This window comes from Melospiza melodia, chromosome 4 (genome assembly GCF_035770615.1).
Source record: "Melospiza melodia melodia isolate bMelMel2 chromosome 4, bMelMel2.pri, whole genome shotgun sequence".
NCBI classification, from domain to species: domain Eukaryota; kingdom Metazoa; phylum Chordata; class Aves; order Passeriformes; family Passerellidae; genus Melospiza; species Melospiza melodia.
In genome coordinates this window covers 57,288,158-57,312,129 of record NC_086197.1, presented here as the reverse complement: position 1 = coordinate 57,312,129, position 23,972 = coordinate 57,288,158, and the positions used below count along the sequence as shown (strand labels likewise).

At 46.3% G+C, this 23,972-nt stretch overlaps 1 protein-coding gene across 2 annotated transcripts; it reads left to right on the top strand.

Moving 5' to 3' along the window:
- Positions 1–2,387: 2,387 nt before the first annotated feature.
- LOC134417513 (solute carrier family 23 member 1-like) lies at positions 2,388–23,355 on the top strand. Of its 2 annotated transcripts, XM_063154784.1 has the most exons (13): positions 2,388–2,630; positions 6,183–6,332; positions 7,645–7,802; positions 10,787–10,946; positions 12,230–12,411; positions 14,142–14,262; positions 14,590–14,746; positions 14,940–15,193; positions 18,743–18,907; positions 19,763–19,871; positions 20,840–20,935; positions 21,031–21,109; positions 22,046–22,276. In XM_063154784.1, the coding sequence occupies exons 1-13, from the start codon at positions 2,577–2,579 to the stop codon at positions 22,131–22,133; spliced, it is 1,773 nt and encodes a 590-aa protein (XP_063010854.1). In that variant the 5' UTR covers positions 2,388–2,576; the 3' UTR covers positions 22,134–22,276. The 2 variants fall into 2 exon arrangements, with proteins under 2 accessions (XP_063010854.1, XP_063010853.1); XM_063154783.1 differs by lacking the exon at positions 21,031–21,109 and having other exon boundaries at positions 2,391–2,630; positions 22,046–23,355.
- The last annotated feature ends 617 nt before the right edge of the window (positions 23,356–23,972 follow it).

Below are 23,972 nucleotides of genomic sequence, written 5' to 3'. Positions count from 1 at the left end.
TTAACCTTCTGTTGACCAGAGGTGGGTATTGTTAAACTCTTCATTCCTAACAGGCTTAATGTTCAGGCTTTTGGCTATGTAGGACTTCCTTCTTGTGTTTTTTATTACAATCTATAACCTCTTGGTACTCTAAAAAGTGTATGTTTTGCACTGCATGATTTCCCAGGGGGGGAATCTGGTTTTCTGCCCAGCTTTTTTTGAGGAAAAGGATTGATGTTGTTATTATCATTTTGTTCTTCTCATCCTGTTCACTTAATACTCTTTTGTGTGGGCAGTACCACATGCTAGTCTAGGTGACACAGGTGTTGTTATGCATCCTGGTCTTTTGGATGTTAAACAAGTTTAAATTGTTTAAGAAGCCCTGGTTACTGAATGCCTGGGTCTCATCTGAATACAAGGTTATGGCAGGACTGAGGAGTCATGGAACAGATGCTGGGCTGAAATTAACAGGTATTTTTATAAAAATAAAAATTTACTGAGAAGATAGACTAGCCCCAGAGGAATATTGTGCTACTCTAGTCAAGAACTAGATGATCTTTAAGGTCTCTTCCAACCAAGCCCTTTCTGAGTCTATGAATCTATGACCTTCCAGGTCTTTTCTAACACAAACCATCCTATGATTCAGTGATTTTGATGTCTTAGAATTTATCTGTCCAGCAGGATGTAACTTCACTGATAGTGTTTAGAGCAATGTTGTCCTATCCTGTAATGCAGTCCTGGTCTCAAGAGAAGATCTGAGAATACCAAAGCTCTACAGAAGGAATAGGGACAGGAGTTTATTTCAGTTCCACTGCATCCTTCAAGGAAACCAGGAGATAAAAGTGTAGGTGATAACATGCCCCCCTCTGAAGGAGTTCTTTGCAATTGAAGCTCACTGCCTTAGGAAGCCATTAAATTAAATAGAATTTGATCTAAGTAGGGGTAGGGTGGCTGGAATGGTTTGATGGAGCATTAACACCATTAGCAACTTTAAGAAAAGTGTAACTATGCTTTGGCCATCTGATGGTCATGAGCTAGGATGCTTAGCTGCATAGGGATAATCAGATGACCTGAAGTCATCTTTTTTCAATCTTATGTTTTCTATCCCTCTTTGGTGTCATGTTCTGATACTTGTGTGAAAGGAGAAGCCACTGCCTCAGTGTTCCAGGAGTCAGTCACACCCACACCCACACATCCCTCCAAGATTACACCAGCAGAGACCAAAATCCATCACAGTAAGCAGCTCCATCAGCCAGTGAGTGTTCCTTTCCTCATCACACACACACACACACATATATGCTCTCAGGTGCACTTCTTCCTCATTTGCACTCAACCATAATTTTCCTACAAAAGAGTCTCAGGCATCAGAATTTATAAAATAAAGAATTTAATAGAGAGTACAGCAGCACGTCAGCTTGAGCTGGATGCCTTCAGAGAGGGACCATGAACAAAGAAATCCCCGGCAATTATGTGCTTAAGATTATACACCTGCCCTTCATGTGCTCTTAATGCAGTTTTTTAGTCCAGTGGGGATTTTTGGTCTGGGTCTTCTAATATCTTATTGAGCTCTTTCTCTGTCTTCATGCAGGCAGGCCATTGCCTTATTTTATTGAGTTGATGGTTGTAGCATCCTTATCTTCTGTTTTGCATTTCTTTTGTACCTGTTCACTGGCAGAACATGGGGAACTAAAAAAGTGTTAGACTCAGCATAAATATTACAGCTAAATAATCAGTATATTATCAATATTCTTTATCCTAATGACAAAACATGGCACTGTACCAGTTACTTGGAAAATTAACTGTATTTCAGCCAAAATATCTCTATGAAAGTCCACAGCTTGTGGCTCAAGGCTTCAGGAAATCCAGCTGCTCATGCTAAGCAACTAAAGCTAAGCAAACAGTATTCTAAATCACACAATATTACAACTATGACTCATTCTATGTCAAATTTATTTAAGCTAAACAACACATATATGCCAACACTTGGTCCTTGGTCGCTGCCATAAATAAATTCACAGAAAAAAGCTTCATTCTCTTCAGGCTGTAATAGGAGTATCCTACAAGATTACAATGTTTGTATATCAGCTAAAATATACAGTAGTTTATATATGAAGTAAGTGAAACTGTCTAGTAATTGAATGTCCCAAAGATGATGACAAAGATATTCAAACAGGCCCAACCCACACAAAAATGCAAGTTGCTGTTGAAACAGCAATGAAGCAACAATTTCCAAGGCTGTGTGGGATGCCTCTCTGATATCCTCCAGCATCCTTACCTGTGGATGAAGTTTTTCTGCCAGCAGTTACTGATTCTCTCATTCCAGGGAAGGGCTGCTTTCCAGATTGTTTGAATGCCAATCCTCTAATCAGCTGGAGGAAAGGAGTCACTTATATAAGCTCAAGAAAATGAAATACTTCTGCAATACAGCTCACATGAATAGCTAGGACTGAGCACTGTTTGGCCCCTGAAATCCAGCTTCTGCATCTTCTTACCCCATTTCTTTGGGGCTGTTTTGACTGAAAGGAGTGGGAATTTGGGAGGCTTTCCTCTTCTGACTGGTTCTTTTTCAAGGCAGCTGGTGAAGGCAAACAGAAGGCATGACACCCTCTTCAGAGAAAGATATCAATGGGCTAGGTAACCCCAGCTTTGAGGTGAGTCTGCTCTCTGAAGGGCAATTCTTGCATAAAGAGGTGCAAACCCTGTGGAAGGAGGAGAAGGGGGAAGCCAGGGGCTGGGGCTGCTGCAATGATTCTGGTGTGTGCTAAACTTCTGTCTCGGCTCTTATTGACAAGAATCTGAGGAATGATTTCCTCACTACAGCCCCTGCTGCTGCTGCAGGCTCAGCATACTTTCTACTCTCTGGCACCCTTTTAACTTCTTTTCCCTCCACTATTTCTAAAATGATAATGTAGATGAATGGCAGTGCATGTGTATCTGTACTGAAAAACAGGTGAGATTGTAGCTGTGCTCCTGTGTAAAGCATTTTATGTATTCGTAATACAATAGAATTTTATGTATTTATGTATTTGTAATTACAATAGAATTTGAGTTGAGTAAAGACTGTGTTTCCTTGTCTTTTTGACGTATTTCCAGTGAGGTGAATTGTTAGAAATGTAGGTGAAGAAGAGATTTGGGTGTCAGCTGAGGAGGGCACCCTGTAGAATTACAGATATGTAGTAAAAGCTGTAAATGATGTGCCAGTCCAGGGCTGTGTGGTACATTGACAATGCTGCTAGCTATAACAGCCATGGGCAAGGTCCTGGGATATGACAGCCCTCTTCCTATCCCAAAGCAGGGGTCACCTCCATTAGAAACTAAAAACTCTGCTTATTTTCTGTCAGCAGGTGTGAGGGAGTGGAGTCCTACAAACATCTTGCTACCTCGATACAGACCACCTGTCTGTGCTGCCTTGGAGGAAGCATTTAACCTCCTAGTGTACAAGTCCCACATTTCTTGTGTAGCTCTGGGTGAGCTTGCTGTGTGCAGGGGAGGTGCTGTGCCAGCTGTGAGCAGAGCCTCAGGGAAGTGCTCAGAGTCGGTTTTCTTTCATTATTTTTAACAGGCTCTCCATTTTATCTTGTTCTGCCATAACATATCAGACTTGTGAATTTTTATGGTTTGAATCACCCTAGAGAAGGTAGAACACAAAGGTCTTTTACGTGTGGTTCAAGCAGTTCCGTTCCTGACTGCCTCCTTGATGCACTTACTTAAGGTGTGATGGAGGGCTCTCGTGCTGTGTCTGGAGCCTGAGGCACAGGGAAGGTGCACTGGTCCCCTGGATTCATGGGAGCAGCTGGGCTGAGAACCCTGCTCCAGACTGCTCCTGCCTTGTTCTCCTGCCAGCATCTCAGCCTCACAGGCTGGCTGAGGTTGGAATGCTGGAGATCACCTTTTCCAAACTCCTGCTCAAGCAGGGCTGTCCAGAACCAGCTGCCTAGGGCTGTGTCCAGACAGGTTTTTAATATCTCTGAGGATGGAGAAGCCACAACCTCTCTAGGCAACCTGTGCAGTGCTTGGTCACTCTCACAGCAAAAAAGTGTTTTCAGATTTTAAGATGGTACCTCCTTAATTTCAGTTTGAGTCCAGTGTCTCTGCTCCTTTCTCATCCTGATATGTCCACTCCATCCTTTTCCTGATGAGCCCTGCTCACTCCCCTGCAGCTCCTGGGGAGGGTCAAGCACTCATGTGATGATCATGTGGGGCTGTTACTGGCACAGGCTCTGCCTGCCTGGAATATGCCTCCTGGTTAATACAGGGGAAATTGCAGTGAAAAGAAAGGAGCTTACTGCTGTCTGCCTAGCTTAGCATTTGTCTACCCATGGTGTAATTCAGAAGTAATTGTCTCCAAATAATTCCATGCATGGGCAGTCTTAAGTACCTTGCTGTACATTTGTTAATCCATGGCTCAGGCTCTCTTGTTCTGAAATGAAAATGTCAGCACAGGGAGTTATTAAGGAACACCTTTTTCTCTTGAAGTTTATGCCTGAGTCAGTTTGAATTAAGTCTGCCTTCACCTATCTATTTTGAAGTATCTGTAATGCTCCCAGTTTGCCCAGGCTGGATAAATATGCTGTGTTTGTTAAAGAGGCTTCTCCAGCACAGGAATTCCAGGGCAGAGTCTCAGGCTTTAAGTTGATTAAGGCTGTTTATTTGAGTGGTACTGCAGTAGAAACAGCTTGAGCTGAGTGCTGCGGGGGAGGGCCCTTGAACAAAGAAATTCATAATTAATTCAATGACACCCTTACAACCTGAGTTCCACACCCCTCACACAACAGTTCAGATCAATGACAATATGAGGGTCTGGGGGTTTAGGGATTACATGGCCTGTTTTCAACAGCATGACCTAAAATGGGACTTTGGAGACTCAACCAAGAGAATGCAAACCTGGAGGTTTCAGGCAAATGATTTTGGTAATAATCTGCCACACCTGCAAGACTTACAACAGAATGCAACATTAATTTTATATCTCTGTTCCTGACCACAGCACTGCCTGTTTGCCCCCACCAGTAGACAGGCCAGGAGTGTTACTTGCTATTGTGATGGGTATTTTGGTGTCTTCAGGTTCCTGCAGGACTTGGAGGATTAAAAACACAAAACAAAAAGAAGTTTGCTGCAGATAAACTGATTAGGCTTCTCCACACAGCAGGTTTCTGTCCCTGCCTGATAGAGCAAGGCATCTCAGCCCAGAAAAGCCCTCTGGTGCCAGGATGCTGAGGACTTGCTGGTTGGAGATGGGCCAATGAAACAAATGCTTTGGGATCTTAATTAGCTTTTGCATCTGGCTCTAAGTGTTGTGGTTTCCCAGGCGGCCTCCTTCCACCCTGGGTGTGCACAGGGGTCAGAGTGGGCTGGAAGGAGGCACGGACAACCAGGAGAATTTGCTCTACTTAAAAGCTGTGGCAAATGAAGCAAAGCACTACTTTGCTTTCCTTGGCAAAATGCGTCTTTATGTAAATAAACACCGTAAGGCACAGAGCTCCCTGGGAAGCCCTGGGGCTTCTGCCTGCCTGGCAGGAGATCCAAGCCTTCCTGGGTAGCAGTTTCAGGCAGCTCCTTTGGCATGGATGCTGGGATTTCCCATCCGCTGGTGTCCCTGTGTTTCAGCCAGCTCCTCTGGAGGAGCAGGGTTTTCTAGTGGGACAAAAGGCAGGTGTTTTATCAAGGCACAGCACTGGTAAAGGTAAGCATAAGGAGATTGAAAGAGAAGACCCAGGAAATGAAATATAAAATGTGCTTCTACTCAGTAATTAGTGGCAGCCAGGTGTTTTAGAATGTTTTATAAAAAATGCTTTTTGGGTGGAATTGGCAGGAGGTACAGGGACCAGAGGACAGTGCAGCTTTCACTGATAAGCCCACTGCACACTCTTCCTTGCTTCTGGTGTCAGTTTCTTTGTCCTTAACTAGATTTTAATGATATTAACACACTTTGGATGTCCCTTTGAGATTGAGACACCCTCTATTGTTTCTTCAGGCCTAGACACACTAGCACATAGAAAAATTTTCCATATATGTTTTGTGCCTCTGTTTTAATTTCCCCTCCTTGTTTTTGTTTTGTTTTGTTTTGTTTTTTTAATATTGTGGCACTGTTGAAAGCTGCACAGGGGGTATTCCTGCCAGATGTGGAGCATGGCTGCAAGAGAGGCAGCTGCTGGGCATCTGCAGGGCCAGGCTCTGGCTAACAAAGTGTCTCTCCTGTTGTCCAGGGTAAACATAGGAGCCACTGCCATTTCTCACCAGCTCATGCTGCCTGGGGCCCAGAGGAGGGTGGAGGCACTAGCCACAGTGGGACCAAGCTTGGCTACACTGTCACAGATGTGCCTCCCTGGTATCTGTGCATCCTGCTGGGCATTCAGGTGAGACGGGAAAGCAGGTGCAGGCTGGGAGTAGGGGAAAGTTACGTGGCTGTTTGGCCAGTTAATTGGGGTGAAACATGAATTTGGGAATGTTGTACTTTCACAGGGCTTGAATGGAGCTCTGAGGCTGGATATGAGTGAGCTCAGGTCCTTTGGTGCACATCCTGAGCACTGATCATTATCATCATGCCCACAGCTACATTGCACCCTTTGAAGTGCAAATGGTCAGGCAGAGTCCTGGGGCTGGGATCAGTTAATAAGAACATGTTGGGTACCTTGGCTGAAGGTAGCCAAAAGTGTAAAGACTTTCTGAACTTCTGCCTTCCTATGGCAACAAAAGCCACATGCTGTTTTGGCTGATGTCTGTGCCAGGTGTGTTAAATGACCCAGTGCCACCCATGCCATGCTGGGTAGGGAGCCTGTGGGAAAAGGGACCTCAGAGTCATTAAGATAATGATGGACTGTGCTTGGAGGTTGGTGGAATTTTGTACTTTGTTTTCTTAAATAGAAATTTAAGTGTATCAGCCCAACACATCTGCATCATAATTTTAATAAAACATGCTTGTAGTGAATAAAGTGTGCTTCTGAGTGCCACCAGTTCCACCTCTGCAGTGCTGTGTTCCAAAGTGAGAGTGAACAACATAGGTTAATAATTAAAATAAAAAGAGGTTTAAAAATTGTTTTCAGATTTAGTCATTAACAACAGGCCATTGTAGAAATGTCTGTGACTCCTCTGACAAACACAATGCCCAATTCTTCCATTCTTTGGCACTCACTTTTTATGGTTATCTATAATTGTGCTCTGTGAGAAAAGCTACTGATGGCAAAAAATGTGTAGCTCCAATTTGCCAACTTTTTATGTCATCCTTTGTGGTGCCAATGAGATGGACTGAAATATTTGCATTCACTTTGCCTGATTGCTCTCCCCCTGTTCCTTGGGAGGCCCACAGCTTCCTGGAAAAGTATGTCCAACAGCTTTGTCTGCAGATGCTGGGGATAAACTGGTTGTGTCTGACAGTGGCCTGGGAAGTCCAGAGCACTACAAAAGGTCTTTGGGCATGTAAAGGAGGAGACATTTCAGTGGGTGCATTGCAATTCTTGTAGGTGCTTTGGAACAGCCCCTAACAGAGCATTAAAGCTGTCAAAAAAAAAAAAAAAAAAAAAAAAAAAAAAAAAAAAAAAAAAGAGAGGATGGGTAATGGGATGGGTAATTTTAATATAGCACAAATCTGTGAGTTCTCTCAACAACATAGTAATAACAGACAGCCAGGTCTGTGTCCTTCTTCACCCAGTCTTTCTCTGTGGTTCCTAGCACTTCTTGACTGCCATAGGAGGTCTTGTAGCCGTCCCACTGATGCTCTCCAAAGGCCTTTGCCTCCAGCATGACCTACTGACCCAGAGCCACCTGATCAGCACCATCATCTTTGTCTCAGGAATTTGCACCCTGCTGCAAGTCCTCTTTGGAGTGAGGTAGGCCAAATTCGAGAACTGAGAACGCGAGCAATTACTGGGTGCTAGGCCACCACCCTGTTTAGAGTTTAACAGTGAGTCATTTGTTACCCTTGGGCAATCAGGGTCCATGCCAAAGCACCCTGAAACTTTGCAGGGTTACCTTCCTGCTCCGAATTTTCCATCTCCTGATACTTCATATACCTTTTGTTGGGCTTACAAGGAATCTGTCCTCAAAATAATAGAGCGTTGCAACATGCAGTAAAAAGTACCTGCTTGGTCCTTACCCCAGGGATCTTCCAGCTGAGGCAGGAGCCTTCTGATTTGGGCCCAGGGTCAAGAGAACACAGATTCTACAGGAAACTCTAGGGATGAAGTCCATCTGCCACCACTTAGGGACTCAGGGAAGAGTTCAGCAGCACATCCTGGTATGTGGTGCCACTTCCCATGCTCAGGGATTTGGGGCATAAAAGGTAAATCGTTTGCTGATGAGCAGCTAGCAGTGAGATGAGCATGGAGCTGCTATTCAGTACCCAGAAAAAGAAGTATTAGTGACAGAGATGACTGCAAGTACTCCCCTTTTCCAGAAAGACCCTGTATCTTTGCTGACCTTGAAACATTTCTTCTATTTCCCTTGTCACAACTCTGGGCTGTCTCTGTCTTTCCACGGGCTGTTTTATCCTCCAGAATGGTGGGAACCTGTGGTTTTTGCTTCAAAACATTCTTTGGCTTCTGAATCTGAGGGACTCTGGTTAATCACTGGTCAACTGCCAGCTCCACAAAATGTTTTTCTTCCTCCTGCTTCATTCACTACCGAAACTTTTCTGTCTCTCTTAGTCTTAAGAAGTGTTTGTAGACAAACTTCCTGAGGAGTGCTCTGCTTCTACATTGTTACAGGATTAGTGGAGGAAAGAGGAGCACCTTGACCACAAAAAACAGAGAAACTGGGTTTTCAGCTAAATTCAGGCTGGAGTCCATGACCATCACTGCTGGTGCAATTCAGGCATTCTGAGTTCTCCCAGGCACCCTCCAAACGCCTGAGTGCCTTCCTGAGAGCTGTAATGTCCCCTGCTGTCTGTTAACTGGGGATTAAAGAGTAGCAGAGAGCCTCTCTCCCCCATGGATGAATAGCTGATTGAGGTACAACAGGTCAAATTAAGTGGTAAGGAGCTGTTCCCATGGGATAAACTTGAATGGCTTTTGCCATGCTGAGGGTGCAATTGCCTTGTTGCTGACCCCAACTGTAAGGCATGAGGACATTCATGAAGGAACAGCCAAGGGAAAAGCTGACCCACTGCAACCTGCAGCTCAGTCATGTTACACAGCATGAAAAAGCAGCAGTGGGTCCCACACAGTCACTGGAGACACTGTCAGAGGCTCCTGAGGGGAGACACAGGTCATTTGCTGTTATGGTGAGTCCTGCTTAGTAAATGCTTGGACATCATATACTGATTATCAAAACATAGTATTGCCGTCCCTATTTCTGCAGCTTTCCCTCTTGCAAACCCCACAGGAAAGAGTTTAGTGTACCCCATAAGCATCACCTTGGCACCCCATTTTCCTCTGAGCCTACCCATGGCAACACTGGGCACACCCATGCAACACTGGCTGTGAAATATCTTAGGGACCAACACAACAGAAACTGTAAATCTATTATTAGATTCCAAGTCATGGCCCTGGGCCTTCTCTGTTTCTTTTTGTTTGTTTCTTGTGCCTTGCCCAGCAAAGTTGTTTCAAAGCTTTGACAGTGTTTCAGTTGCACATGACTAGTATAAATATTTGGTTTAGGTGACAGAGACATGGTCTGTTACAGCTACACCATCCCCTAATTCAAGAACGTTAGAAATTCCTCTGTTTCAGGGAAAGCTGTGCCCTGCAAAAGCAGTCACCTGAATTGCCGTCCCATGGCTTTTCTGAACAGGTGCCATGAGAGCTCCTGGCACAAGGAGAGGTTGCTTTGGGGGCTCCTCCTAAGGGTGCTCCCTAAAGAAGGAAAACAGAGGCACCTTGGAGATTTCCCTTGGCTGTTTCAGGGATGTTTTGCCCACCCTCAGGCAGCTTAGGATTTTTCAAGCACACTAGAGGAATGGTTAAAAATACTTGCACTGCAATGGGGGCTTATGTGGAGCTTTGAGGAGTCAGTCAGACCTTTTAGGTCTCTGTCTCCATTTCTTCATGCATGGAAAAAGGCCGGTGCAGCTCAAAGGAGCATTGGTCTGCTGTATAAATCCCTGCACGAAGCCAGTGCTGAACTCCTCTGGAGATGCAAGTTCCTTGCTACTCTGAGGGATTCCCAGAGGGAGAGATACTCTAAGCCAGGAGACATGTGGTGTGGGGGGAGAGCCAAAGACTCCCCAGTCACCCAGTCAGTGCCCACAGACCCCTCCATGCAGGTTTCCTTTCTAGTTTCAGTGGAAGTGAAGAAGAGGAATTGGCATTAAAACCCAGTGTGCTAAATGCCAAGTCACATTTTCTATCACCCTCAGACTGAGGATTGTTGTGACATGGAGAGTACTTAGTGCATGCCCTTGTGTGCATGAGCACATTGTGAAGAAAACCAAAGCAGCCAAAGGGAGAGAGGCAGCAACTAGATATTGGCAAGATTGACTGAACTTTCCTTCAGCATCTCACCGTCTTTCTTCCTTGGTCTTCTTCCCCTGCCAGACTTTTCCTGCTCTGTGCATGTCTGTGGTCTCATCAGCCATTAGAAGCACTACTTCTTCCTTAACGGGGGTAGCAGGGTTGGGCTGTAGCACCCATGTGCCCCTCCATTGCTGGTATTTGAACCTCAGCTCTTACCCCATGGCAGTGCTCTTGTGTGCAATGGGCAGCAATTCCTCCCCATGGTCAGTGACAGTGACCTGCCACAACAATTCAAAAGATCCTGTCAGAGGCCATGGGCAGACTGATTCTTAAATTTATTTTGCTTTCCTTTCTCTCACCCTTATAGAGCAGAGTTTCTAGCACTCTCACTTGTCATGTTTTTCCCTCTGCTTTCCTTCCAGGCTGCCTATTATTCAAGGAGGGACTTTAACATTTCTGACCCCCACCTTGGCAATGCTGTCTCTCCCCAATTGGAAGTGCCCTGCCTGGACAAACAATGCCACCCTGGTGAATGCCTCTTCACCAGAATTCATCCAAGTCTGGCAGACACGGATGCGAGAGGTATATTACATTTTCAGTGGCACCTGCTCTGTATCAGGGCTGTTTCTTTCAGTAAAGTGCCTGACCATATCATGGCCATCACAGCTGGAAAAACTTCTATTCCAAATGAACCTTGGCCCTCAAGCTGTTGCAGCTTTCTAAGCATCTATTCTCTATCAAAAAAAGTAGGTGCTTCACTGCTGCTGAACAGGGGACATGCAGACCTCCTCATGTGATTTATGGTCCCTGCAAAGTCTCCACTGGTCCAGTCAGATCCCTTCTCTATAAAGCAAGGTTAGCCCAGAAGAAGAAAGGGAGGGAAAATATTTTCTAGGAAACAACCGTGTCTAAGCACAGGAAACCTAGTAAAAAAATGCAAGGCAAAACGTAAATATTAAGGTAAAGGACATTCTTAGGTAATCAGAAGGGAGGGGGAAAAGTCAGGGATCTCACGGCCTTATTCTACATCAATTGCCTTTATCAGAGCAAGTGACCAAATTTGCCTCTGTGGATCCATTTGTTGGTGTGTTTTCCAAACCCCTTGGGAAGTGTTGAAAGCTCACCAGGGGTTTGCTGTGCAGCACAGGTTGCTCTCTGCTGATACACATAAATCTGTCCCAAGGGCACTGCTGACGCCTTGTTTCAGCCTGGGTCATTCACCCAGCCCCTGGAGCTGGGGGAGGAAGGTGCTCAGCACCACAGAAGTTGCAGCCTGGGCTTGTTACCAAATCTGAGAAGGCAGAGAGCAGCCTTGCCCCTGCCTGAAGCTGACGCTGAGGTGAGCAGCATTTCAGAATGTAATTGCTGGCTCCTTGGCCGTGATTGTCAAACACTGGGAAGTTCAGGGTGATAAATGTGCTCCCAGAGTGAAACTGATACTCAGGAAAAAAAAAGAGGCTGTGATGAGTCACTTGCCTCAGCAGTGTGCTGAAGAGACCCAAGCCCTTCCCAAAAGGAAGATCAGTGGAGACCATGGCCCTGCTCCTGTTTTTGGGGCAAGACCTTTTCCCCTGACTTGGGCAAGCAGGCAGGAGAGTGCAGGGCAGGTGATGCATGCTTGGTGGCCCAAGAGGACAGGGACGAGGTGATCTCTGGAACAAAAGTCCATCGGCCAAGGGGGGAGTTGCTTTGCTGCTGCTTTGGTGGTCCTTCCCACATGTAATTCTTAGCCAGGTTTGTCAGCAGGAGGCCTCTATGCCACTCTGTAACTAGAGACTGAGCCTGGCTCTCGTGCTGGATTTGCACTCACACGAGGAAAAGGCTCAACAGCTGGAGTCCCTTCCAACCTCTGTTTTTTTTTCCAGGTGCAAGGAACTATCATTGTAACTTCTTGTTTTCAAATCTTCGTTGGATTTTCTGGCCTGATTGGATTTCTGATGAGGTTCATTGGCCCTCTGACAATTGCCCCCACTATCACCTTGGTTGGACTACCTCTGTTTGAGTCAGCTGGAGATATGGCTGGGCAGCACTGGGGCATAGCATTCCTGTAAGTCTCACATCTCTGTGGGAAAGATGAGAGTACACAAATCACCTGCCTCTAATATGAAACCAAGTGTCACAGTCTGTAGCAGAGTTCCCCTGGGTTCAAGGTTTATATGTTGAGCACCAACATGTGACAGGCTTGTGCAAGGCAGCCATGTGACATAGTCATTCTCCTCCAGTCCCCAGGAGGTTAAGCTCTCAGCAACAAAGCAAAACCCAATCATGAGTTAAAAAATAATTGATTTTTTTAAAAATACAAAGTCCATAGGTCAGTAGTGGTACAAGCCTTCCCTGTGTGTGCAGTCTCTGTCACAGTTGTCTACACAAACTGTCTTACACACCCGTTATTTAAGTTTAAAAGACATTCCTAAAATGACCAAGTTGAGCATTCAGGTATTCTATGCTGAAATAGTTGGTGCTTTATGTATTGTCTTCACATGAGTAGGAGGAATTGTTCCTTCCAGAGTCCTAAGGCTGCTGAGCACTTCTATTTATGCAAATGGACAAAATGGGCACTCACAGTCTGTGTAGCATTAAACCAAAAATGGAAACCAGTTCCTCCTCAGACTTTCTCCCTCCAGTCATCCAGTGCTTTGAATTGTGTATGGCATGGAGTGTCTTTGCAGAGAAGTGAGGACAGTTTTCTTTTCACTGTTGGAATTCTGCCTGTCCCTGACTACTGCACCTACAATTTGTCACCTTTTCACATAGGGAAAACTACCAGTTTTCCAGTGAAGTCAGTGCACTTCAGCTGGGGCAACTGATTTCTCACCAAATCCTATCCAGATAAATTCACTCCATCTGTAAAATTTAAATTTGTTGTAAAATAACGAGGAGGCCTTCAGAGGCCTGGCTAACCCAGGAAATGTCCATGGTCTTCTAGCAGCTCAGCAGTTGAAGTGGGATGCCCAGTTCCTGCCCTCTCTCCACATGTGGTAGCCTCCAGCTTCCTCTGGTTGGCCCCTCTGGGCAAAAGGCACATGGGGGGCAGGCTGTGAGTGCACCCAGATGTGCTGCTGTTCCAGATGTGTCCTACACAAGGGATGGGAGAGGAGCTGCAGCTGCAGTTACTTCCATTGTCACGAGGCCCGGGTGCTGCAGGGACACAGGGAACAGCCCTGCCATGGAGGGCCCCTCCTCAGCTCAGCCCTCGCAGACACAGAGCCATGCTCTCCCCTTCTTGGCTGGCTGGGAGGCCTCTGAGGGCACCATGTGCAGCCCCACAGTCCCAGCATGGGTTTTTCTTTCAAAACAGGGATTTACACAGCCAAACCAAATCCTCTTCTTTTACTCTGTGTTACAGGAGCTTTTTGCCTCTTGAAGAACAAAACCTGAAATCAGCAAAAAATAAATCCTGTATTTCTAGTATATCTGAATTACACAGGCAGAACCTGCACCTTGCATGTCTGTCAGGTCTTTCTTTTAATTATGAGGCATTTTTAACCTTTCTGCAACAGTGTCGTGCTCACAGGTGCACTGCCTGGGGTGTCAGTCTTGAAACAATAGAGGGAAAAGAGTTATTTGCAAATATGCAGAGCTATCAGTAGATTGTGATGGAAAGCTTGTTCCTTGTCTAGCTTGGTGGAGTGGAGAGCCACCCTCTGTTGCTGAGAGCCTGTTTTCATGGGTCTTCTGGAGTCCTTAGTTCTTGGGTAGCAGGTGTTCACTTAGTGTGGGGACAGGCGGGCAGCTGGGCACTCCCTTTGTTTATGATCTCATTTTCCCTCCTTCTAGGACTACTTTTTTCATAGTTCTGTTCTCTCAGTACTTGAAACACATTGCTGTGCCGCTGCCATCTTACCAGAGAGGCAAGAAGCCCCGCTCCTCTCCAGTCTACCTCTTCCAGATCTTCCCGGTACGTTGGGGTTCCTGGATACCAGGGAATTGTGACAGGGACTGGTCTCACCCACCCTGAGCTGCCTGGGCTCTTTCCACTCGTTTCCAGATGAGTGAGTGCTTCCCAGCTGAGCCTGTGTGGTAAGGGGCAGAGAGGAAAAAGCTCCCCATGGCCCTGATTATTGGGAGGGAGAGAAGAAGAGAGGGCCACCAGGAGCTCCTGCTGCCTCTTTGCCTCCCGTCCGTGTGCAGGGAGAAGGGTCGGGCGGGGACACATTGTCCACCGCAGCCGTGCTGAGGACGCAGCCATACCCTAACCAGCCCCCACTGCTGCTTGTGATGGCAGGTGCTGCTGGGGCTCTCGCTGAGCTGGCTGCTGTGCTACGTGCTGACAGTGACCGGCGTCCTCCCTGCGGCCCCCAGTGCCTACGGCCACCTGGCCCGGACAGACAGCCGCGGGGACGTTCTGTCACGGGCTCCCTGGTTCCGCCTGCCTTACCCAGGTACCGCCGCCTCCCCTTCCCCATCCTGCCTGCTCCTGCCTCCACCTCCACTTACCGGGAGGAGAGGACATGTCAAAAATCAGGCGAACAGCCACAGTTCAGAACACAGTTCCTACTGTTCTTCCAACCCCGGGCAGATTTCAGGGCAAATGAAACCCTGAAATTCCACCTGAACCGAGCTCTTTACTTGCAGGCCAGTGGGGAATGCCAACGGTGAGCCTGGCCGGGATCTTTGGCATCCTGGCCGGGGTGATTTCCTCCATGCTGGAGTCGGTGGGGGATTACTACGCCTGTGCCCGCCTGTGCGGGGCCCCGCCGCCGCCGGAGCACGCCATCAGCCGCGGCATCGGCGTGGAGGGCATCGGCTGCCTGCTGGCCGGGGCCTGGGGCACGGGCAGCGGCACCACGTCCTACAGCGAGAATGTGGGAGTCCTGGGCATCACCAAGGTGAGCCTGGCCGCACGGCGGTGCCTCCCGGAGGGCTTCCCGCGGGGTGTGCACATGGCTGTGTGCTGGGCCTGGGCAGTGAGCTCAGGCCGCCTCCCCAAAGTTTTATAACTTACATATTGTCGGAGTGTCGGGGGCCAGGACGGTCGGGACGGACGGAGACGAGACATCTCTGCAGCCAGGTGATGGAACTTGGGGTTTATTGCAAAGGACCTAGGTGCAGGGCCCTGCTGGGAGCTGCCAGCTGCAGCTCGGAGCTGGCCCGAGAGAGGAGAGGGGTAGAGAGGCTGAGAGAGAGAGAGTAAGGGAGTAAAAAAGGTAAGAGCATTAAAGGGTAAGAGAGTAAAAGGGTAAGAGACTGAGATTCTTGTTACAATACAATAAATCTTCTTCTGTGTTGAATATTCTAATTCTCACTAACTAATTTAGTACAATATACAAATCCTATAGCATTTACATACAGCCTATAAGAATTATTACATTACCATATTGTGTTACATTTTAAACCCTAAAAACAACTCTTTGGACCCTTTCTGCCGAGTAGGGTCTGCTCTGACCCTTGGACCTGTGTGCAAGCAGAGGGTCTTGTTTCATCAAAAGGGGATTACCTTCAGTCTGGCCATACCATTGTTGTTTTCCATTTTCAGTTTTTCCAGTTGTTCAGTAACTGAGGTATCTCAAAGCTTGCTTTCATTTCAATCTTGCTTATAGTTTCTATATTCTCAAAATCTTTTGCCAGACAATCATGTTTATAAGGCTTTCCTGTTTCATCTTCCCCAACAATATATAACTTAGAACATGGGAAAATTGTGCCTTGGCACATTGGTGACCAGCTCAGCAGCACTGCAAATGACTTAACAGAGGTGAGCAGTGCTTCCCTTTCTCTGCCTCTGGCCTGCATAGGGAATTAGTGCACTCACTCAGATACCTGGCCTAGGTAAGGCTGGAGAGACAATGCTACATCTGAGCTAACCCATACGGGCATGGAGAGGGAGAGGAGAGAAAGGGTGAATATTAATAGGGCTTCAAATTCCACAACTTCTATAACCCAGGGATGGCAATCATGTGAAATTGATTTAGACTATTTCTTCAGGGTTACAAAATGTGATTGCAAAGGTTTGTGTGTGAGTCCCTTGAGTATATTAATTGCACTTATCGGGGAAAGAGATAAGCTGGACAATCAGATCAAAGATTTTCACTAAGCTTTGCAGCCATAGGATAGGCTGCCAGACATTTAGGCTAACTGGACAACATTTTCAAATCATTGCCAAACAAGCAGTGATAAGCCAGAAGAGTTGTGAGTCAGTAAATAAATCCTTACAGCTTCCACTCTATAATATTGCTTATTTCACTGGATTTCATAAACCTCACGATAACCATTTTTCACACATGGCAGTGTTAGTGTCTGACTGAGGCAGCTGCCACGAGCACCAAGGGCTGTCTGGATGTCTGCATGGAGTCCAGTTTAGCCCATCACCACGTGTGCATTGTCACTAGGGAGTCTGTGCATACAAACCATCTACCTGAGCCGGCTCTTCCTGATGTGCTGTTTGCTGCATGCTTGTATGTATGGGATGCTGCCCAAATTCATAATTACCAGATTACAGGACATGTATTCTCACAACGTATGCCACGTCCTCCAGGAGGACATGCCATCCTTGCTGATTCAGGAGAGGTATTTCCCTTGGATCCCACCTCTGCTGAAAATAGAGTGTCATCTCAGTCAATTGAAATCAGTGTAAACACGCTGGCTGGGACAGATGGGGGTGCTGAGAGCACAAGGCAGATTTAATTTCTTTTTGTACGTGGGAAATACATTCTTCCATAACAAATGGAAACACAAGGAACTTGTTTCCTCTCTTAAACACAGATGTCCAGCACCACTGGAGCAGTCTTTGGAGATCTCAGATACATACAGGGGCTGACAGATAAGGCAAGGAGAAGCTACCAAAATGCAACATCTTACATGGCACCAGGCACCAATATTTAAACTGCTTGATCAGGCCCAGTATGCCAGTATTGAGAACTCCTTTCCAAGAAAAGGAGGATTTTAAAGAGAGATAAAGGCCTGAGAATCACCACATATTGTGGGGATCCCTGCAGTTTCTTCAGCCTTAAGAAAGAGAACTGATTTTATCATTTTCCTGACATAACTGAAGCAAACTCCAAACTAGTGGCTATAGCAGAATATGGTCACAGTGCTATCACTGGATTAGGTCTTTTGCTTTTAAGGCCAACTCCATATACTTGGTAATTCAACATTTTAGCAAATTGAGACTTTGAATCTTTGTTCTAATCCTGAACAAATGGATCTGTTGACTTTTATTAACTAACATTTAGATGGTAATAGTGTCCCAAGAGTCAGCCAGGGTATAAAAAGCAATGAAGCACCTGAAGGCAATGCATGATTTTTTTTTAAACTCCACACCAAATCTTTTTTATTTATCTTTCACAATCAAGAAAGACTTCAAATATTTTAAACTGACATGTTTAAGAAATACTTAAAAAGAGACACTATTAGTTACTGAGAATGTTTTTGTTGAAAGCATTCACAAGCCTGTCCTGTAATTAGACATTCTTCAGATATTTGAAGGGAGGGATTAAAATATTTAATTGAATTATAAAATGTTTGCAGAGGATTACAGAGCTGCCCTGACACAAATATTGTAAGTTTAGCATGATTCTTTGGCAGTCCAAGTTTTGGTGTGGGCAAGGCTTATCTTGACTTGGAAGTTTAAGGAATACTGCTGCTTTTCACTTTCTATATAAATGTCTCTTTCAACCCTTTTTTTGGCAGATACTTTTTCTTTCCTATTCATATGCTCTAACAGATCTGAGTAAAGGGCATGGCTTGGTCCTTTAGCCCATCTTTTTTGTAGGGCTTCACCAAGAAAAGGCCTAGGGGAAGAAATGAGAAAAAAATGGTTTTACTGAAGATAGATGGGTGATGAGAGATAGGGACAGAGCAAAAGACTTCCTCACTTCTTATTTTTTGACCATAGAAAGGATAGATCAGATCCCAGAGCTTAGGATGGAGCAGCCAGCCAGCTCTGGTCTCTGAAGGGAATGGAGGCATCATTGTGGGATACCTCATTGAAAGCCACTTCTGGATGTCAGTCCAAACCCTGGCAGAAGGATTGTCCAGTGAACTGGCTGGGCCATTGCAGTGCCAGGCTTGTATGTATGCCAAGATATTTCTAGGCTAAAGCAAGAACAAGTGGATATTACTGTGCTCTTAATTATTCTTCTTTTTTAATTTCAGTTTAATAGCAAACTGTTGAAGTTCTGTCAGTAGTAGGAGAGAGGATAACACAAGTAAATAGGTGTGATGCTTTCAGAGTGCCTTATGTGATAAATATCTATGGTGCACAGACACTGATGCTTCCCATTCAGTGTCAGCATCCCAGCTCACAGCACCTGTCCCTGAACATGCCATGCAGTGCTAGGGCCAGAGCAGCAGCACCTACCTGACAGGCTGGCTCTGGAGCCTGCCCCCCGGCCTTCCTCTGCCGGTCAGTGCGTGACTGCCTCCTCTTCCTCTTGCTGCAGGTGGGGAGCCGAGTGGTGATCATTGCTGGTGCCTGTGCCATGCTCCTGAGCGGCATCTTGGGGAAGGTTGGGGCCATGCTGGCCAGCATTCCCATCCCTGTGATTGGAGGCCTGTTCCTCGTGATGTTCGGTGTTATCGTGGCAGTGGGCATTTCCAGTTTGCAGGTAAAGCTGTGTGAGCACTGCTGCCTCTCTGGCGAAGGGGACTTCATTTCATTGAAACAGAGAATCATAGAATAAGCTCAGCTGGAAAGGACCCATCAAGACCATCGAGTCCAACTGCTGGCTCTGAGCAGGACACCCCAAGAGTCACACCATGTGCCTGAGAACATTGTTCAAACACTTCCTGAGCTCTGTCAGGCTGGTGCTGTGGCATTTCCCTGGGGAGCCTGCTCCAGTGCCCAATAACCCTCTGGGTGAAAAGCTTCTTCCTGATACCCAACCTAAACCTCCCCTGACTCAGCTCCCTGCCATTTTCTGTCACAGGTCATGAGATTTAAGAGATCAGTACTTGCCCCTCTGCTTCCCCTCATGTTGCAGACTGCAGTGAGGCCTCTCCTCAGGCTCCTCTTCTCCAGACTGAACAGGCCAAGTGACCTCAGCTGCTCCTCATACAGCTTCCCCTCCAGACCCTTCACCATGCTCGTGGCCCTCCTTTGGACACTCACTAATCACTTTATATCTTATATTGTGGTGCCCAAAACTGCACACAGCACCCTCAGTTTGAAGTCAGATTCTTACAGAGTGTGTCAGCTATAACCACACTGCAGCAAATGCAAACATTTATGTTTGTAATTCCTCAGGTAAAGATAAGGGGCTGTACCCAGAGGGGCTGAATCCCAGAGGGCTCCCTGGCATGGGCAGGGCTGGCTGGCACTGGGGACTGCAGCATCACAAATGCCCCAGCAGCACCAGGGCTGGGTCCATTCCTGATTCCAGAGTTTGCATCCCACCATATCTCATAAACACAACAGTAATCCAGAGTTTTGTGCATGTAATGTATGAAATTTCTCTGTGCAGTATACAGATATGAACTCCTCAAGAAACATCTTTATCTTTGGATTTTCTCTATTTGCTGGCCTCACAATTCCCAACTGGGCAAGCAAAAATAGTGCTCTGCTGAAAACAGGTAAGAAATGACATCAGAAGCATTTTCTGCAGCATGAAATGGAAGGAAAGGCTGAGCAGAGAAATCTTTTAAAATAGTTTTTTCCTTATAAAACGCTGAAATCTGTGCTTTGACTGTTGCCTGTTTCTTTCTGAGGGCTATTATTGCCTTTTGCCCTGGATGCATAGATCTGGTGCAGAAATCTCTCCTTATGGTCAGTGACTGAGTTGTCAATGAATGAGGCTTTCTTATGTGCTCATACACAATGAAATGCTGTGCTTTCAAAATGCAAGAGCATACTCCTCTACTAAATTCCATCAAGTTCACTTTATTGAAATTTTCAGCTCTCCAGCAGCTGGCCCTTCACTGTGTCTTGTGTGACTGATGTCTTCATCACAAATGCCAGTGTCCTCTCCTAAAGCATACATGGTGTGCTGGCTGGGCTGATTAAAGAGCTGGGCCCACAAACCCCATGCTCTGTAGATGTCCTGTAAGATGCCCAGTGCCACTGGGCTTTGCTCATGGCCATCCTCAAGGGGAGACATCACACCTGATGAGCTTGTGCTGAAATCCCATGCTAAATAGACTCACATTTCTTTGGGAACTGAAGCTCGTGCTCTGTAGGGAGCTGTTAGGTGTTGTGCAGGTGCTGAATGTGTTTGGAGCAGAAGGTGGCTTTTTCTCAGACAGTGCTGGGATCTGCACTGTTCATAAGCTCTTAATGTATTTATGAGCCATTTCCTGCCCACTGTGAGTCTGTGAATAATCATGTAGAATAAAACTGTAGGTCTGAAACTGGCTGTGAGATCATTCTCCCTTCCACTCCAAATCTTACACTCTGCTTTGGATTTGCAAGTCTCATCCAAGCAAGCCTAGTCCAAGCAAGCATGCAGCTTGCAGCCTCTTGGCACCAGAAATGTTGCTGCTTAAACAGGTAAAGTGCTCTTCCTACACCACGATCCAAAGGTTTTTTTTTTTTTTTTTGCTAGGGATCATCCAGCTTGACCAAGTGATCCTGGTGCTTCTCACCACTGGCATGTTTGTGGGTGGATTTCTGGCATTTATCCTGGATAACACCATTCCAGGTAAGATTTGCTGAAATGAGCTGGTAGTTTGTGCCTGTCCAAGGGTTTGTTCCCTGGTACTTTTTGTTTTCATGACTCCTGTTCTATGGATACAGTTGTGCTGGCAACCATGAAACACCGTGTGACTGCACTCCTCCCAGAGAAGGTTGAGGAACAGAAGACATCACTGAAATGGTCTCTGGCTGGAAAACAGCAGCTTATCAAAAATAAAATAATTTGTCAGGAAGAACCCAGGCTGAAGAAAAGGTTTATTTGGCAAGCATCTTTCAGGGAACATACCTGCCTAAAACCATATTGCTAGTTAAAAGGAGAGAGGAAAGCAGCTGTAAGAAGTGGAAGGAGCCAACGTGTGCCAGCATGGGAGCTGCTAAAACTGAAGCTGAACTAAAGCCACAGAAGTGGAAAGCAGTAGGAAAGGCTGGTGCTGGCCCTCACAGGCAGCAAAGAGCCTTGGATTTTCATCTAGCATGGGGAGGGAGGGCATAAGAATAGGAGAGGAAACCCTCTTTTCTGCTGCAGGAGAAGAGCAGGAAGAAAGGATGCTCTTTTCTGTAAGATTCTGTTACTGTCTGAGGCTTCTCAGAAAGCCAGTCTCCTTTTGGCTCATTAATTTTCCTGCAGCCTTCAATCATCAGCTCCTCTGGGCAGAATTTACAGGTAGGATTAGTCCCTTTCCCAAGAGGCTCTTTGCTGCTGCAGCAGTTACAGGCACTTGGGAATTCCTTTGGCTAGGGTAAATACCTGTGACTGACTAGTAACTGCTGCTCTGAAGTGTCTGTCTGGGCAGTTAACATCCAGCCTTGCTTTCCCAGCACTGCATGAGCCTCCCCTTTGAACAGTTCTTGGATCTTCTGTGGCAGGTGAAAACTTCTTGGTATACACGATTCCCATGGAAAGCATGGAGAAGGCTGCTTATCTGGAAGCTGTTGCAGGAAAAGGATTAATGTCTGGAAGCTCATTAGTGAATATTTGTAGAGTTCTTTGGAGCTGGAAGGGTTTAAGTAGAAGGGATTTGTATTTTGTGCTGGGTCTGCTGGGATTTGAGCAGTGGGTGTGAGGCACACAAAGCAGCCCTGCTGTTTTAAACACAACCTCACTTTGCTCTTGCAGGAACACAGGAGGAGCGGGGGCTCTTGGCATGGAAGCAAAGCCACAAGGGAGGGATGGAGAGCTCTCAGCTCATTTCCAAGGTCTATGATCTTCCCTTTGGCATAGGCACCAGATACTGCAATGTCTCCTGGTTTCGCTATCTCCCTGCTTGCCCCAGAAAACTGTCTTGTGACAAGAGAATGGATGAACTGAAGGCTGCTAGGCAGAAAACCAGTGTTGAAACAAGCTTAGAAAGAAACTCTGAGGTTGGTGCTGATACACCAATCAGCACCAATTGGGGCTGATACAAAGATATAAGCACTTTGCCTGCAAATGAACTCATCCTAGAAACAGGGGTCTGAAAGTGTGTCTGCAGCCCCCATCGTCTGAGCATGAGCTGGCAGCTGTTAGAGGGGGGAGCAGGAAAAGGATAATGTCTTCTTCTTCCCAGCTCTGCTGACTGCACCACTGATAGCCTTGAGGAAGTAATTTTTTCCTTCTCTCTCCCTGCCTGCTCACTTGTAGGAAGAACCTGATCCCTCCTCAGGGAACACCAAAGCCCAAGAAATGCCTAGGAAAGGTTTTCTGTTTCCTTCTTGCACTGACCCTTGGGCACCCTAAGGGGCAGCTGCTCAGCTCAAGCAGGAGGGCTTCTTGTCCCCTGATGTGGCAGCTGAAGGAGCTTCCCTGACATGGGCCCTGCACCTCTCTCAGGCATCCCTTGGGTTGGGTTAATCCCCAGCACCTTAAAGCAACACCCACCTCTCACCTTGTGTTTTATACCTCATCGTGGCCAAGGGGAAGGGTGCCTCTAGGTCATGATTCATCTCATTCCAAATTCCCATCATTTAGCCAGTCAAATGAATGTTGTTGTAAGAGAGGCATCTAAAGTTAATGGGATGGATTGTCTTCTGAACCTGTCTCTTCTGCCTCAGACCACAGAGGGACTCTAGGGACCTTAGTTAGGTTCTTAACCGAACAGAATAAACCAGCCTTACTGAAATGTATCCCACCTTTGGAGTGCTGGGAGGAGTCTCAGGAGAAACAGGCTGGGCACCCAACCTTACAAAGATGAAGGAATCCTCATCAAATACAATGGAGAAAGCACTTCTGCTCACAATCTTACACATCCCTATGCTGCTGCTGTGTACTGTGTACCCTTGTTGTACCTGTTTGGTCTAGTGTGGTGAAAAGCACTTCTCTGGAAAACAGGTGTGCAGGTTATTGCTCCTATTCCCTATTAGCCTCAACCTGTAGGGCCACATGCAAAGTGATCACATGTGGTCCTGTGGTTCCTGGTGCTGTGTAATAAAATTATTGCTGTAGCATAAGTTTGTGTTTCCTTCATTGAGATTAATACTTGTTTTTTGCAAGTATAATAAATAATAACACGTACACTGTAATGGTATTTCTCAGGGTGGTTGCTGGAGCAAGTGGCAGGTGGTATTTAAAGAATCAGTTGCAGGTATTCAAAGAATCACTGCACTCCTGTGAACTGTGATCACACAAGAGAAGGGATCAAAGTAATGTGTTCTTCATCTTCCCCTTAATGTCATCACAATGCTTCTAGTCTCAAAGCAATGCCAGCATGTCTAAATGAAGCACACTGGGAAGGCCAGGGAATAGCAAGGCTGCACCCTGGAGAACTCTGAAGAGCCCTTAAACCCAAACAGGACCCCTGTAACCCCACTTTCAGACACAGCAGTGTGACAAACATTCATCTGGGAGTGCCACCACAGCCTCAGCTGCAGGGCCAGAAAGAACTCTGTAGTGTTTATTCCTCCCTTGTACTTCAGTACTCAGCTCCACGTGTTTTTGCCTGAATGTATCATGCTTTTATGCACCAAGGCAATGCTGGGCCACAGTCCAGGCCTCTTGGACTCAGTCTAAAAGTTGGCTGCTGAAGTTGGACAGCTAGGCACAGCAGCTTTAGTTTAGGTTTTAAAAT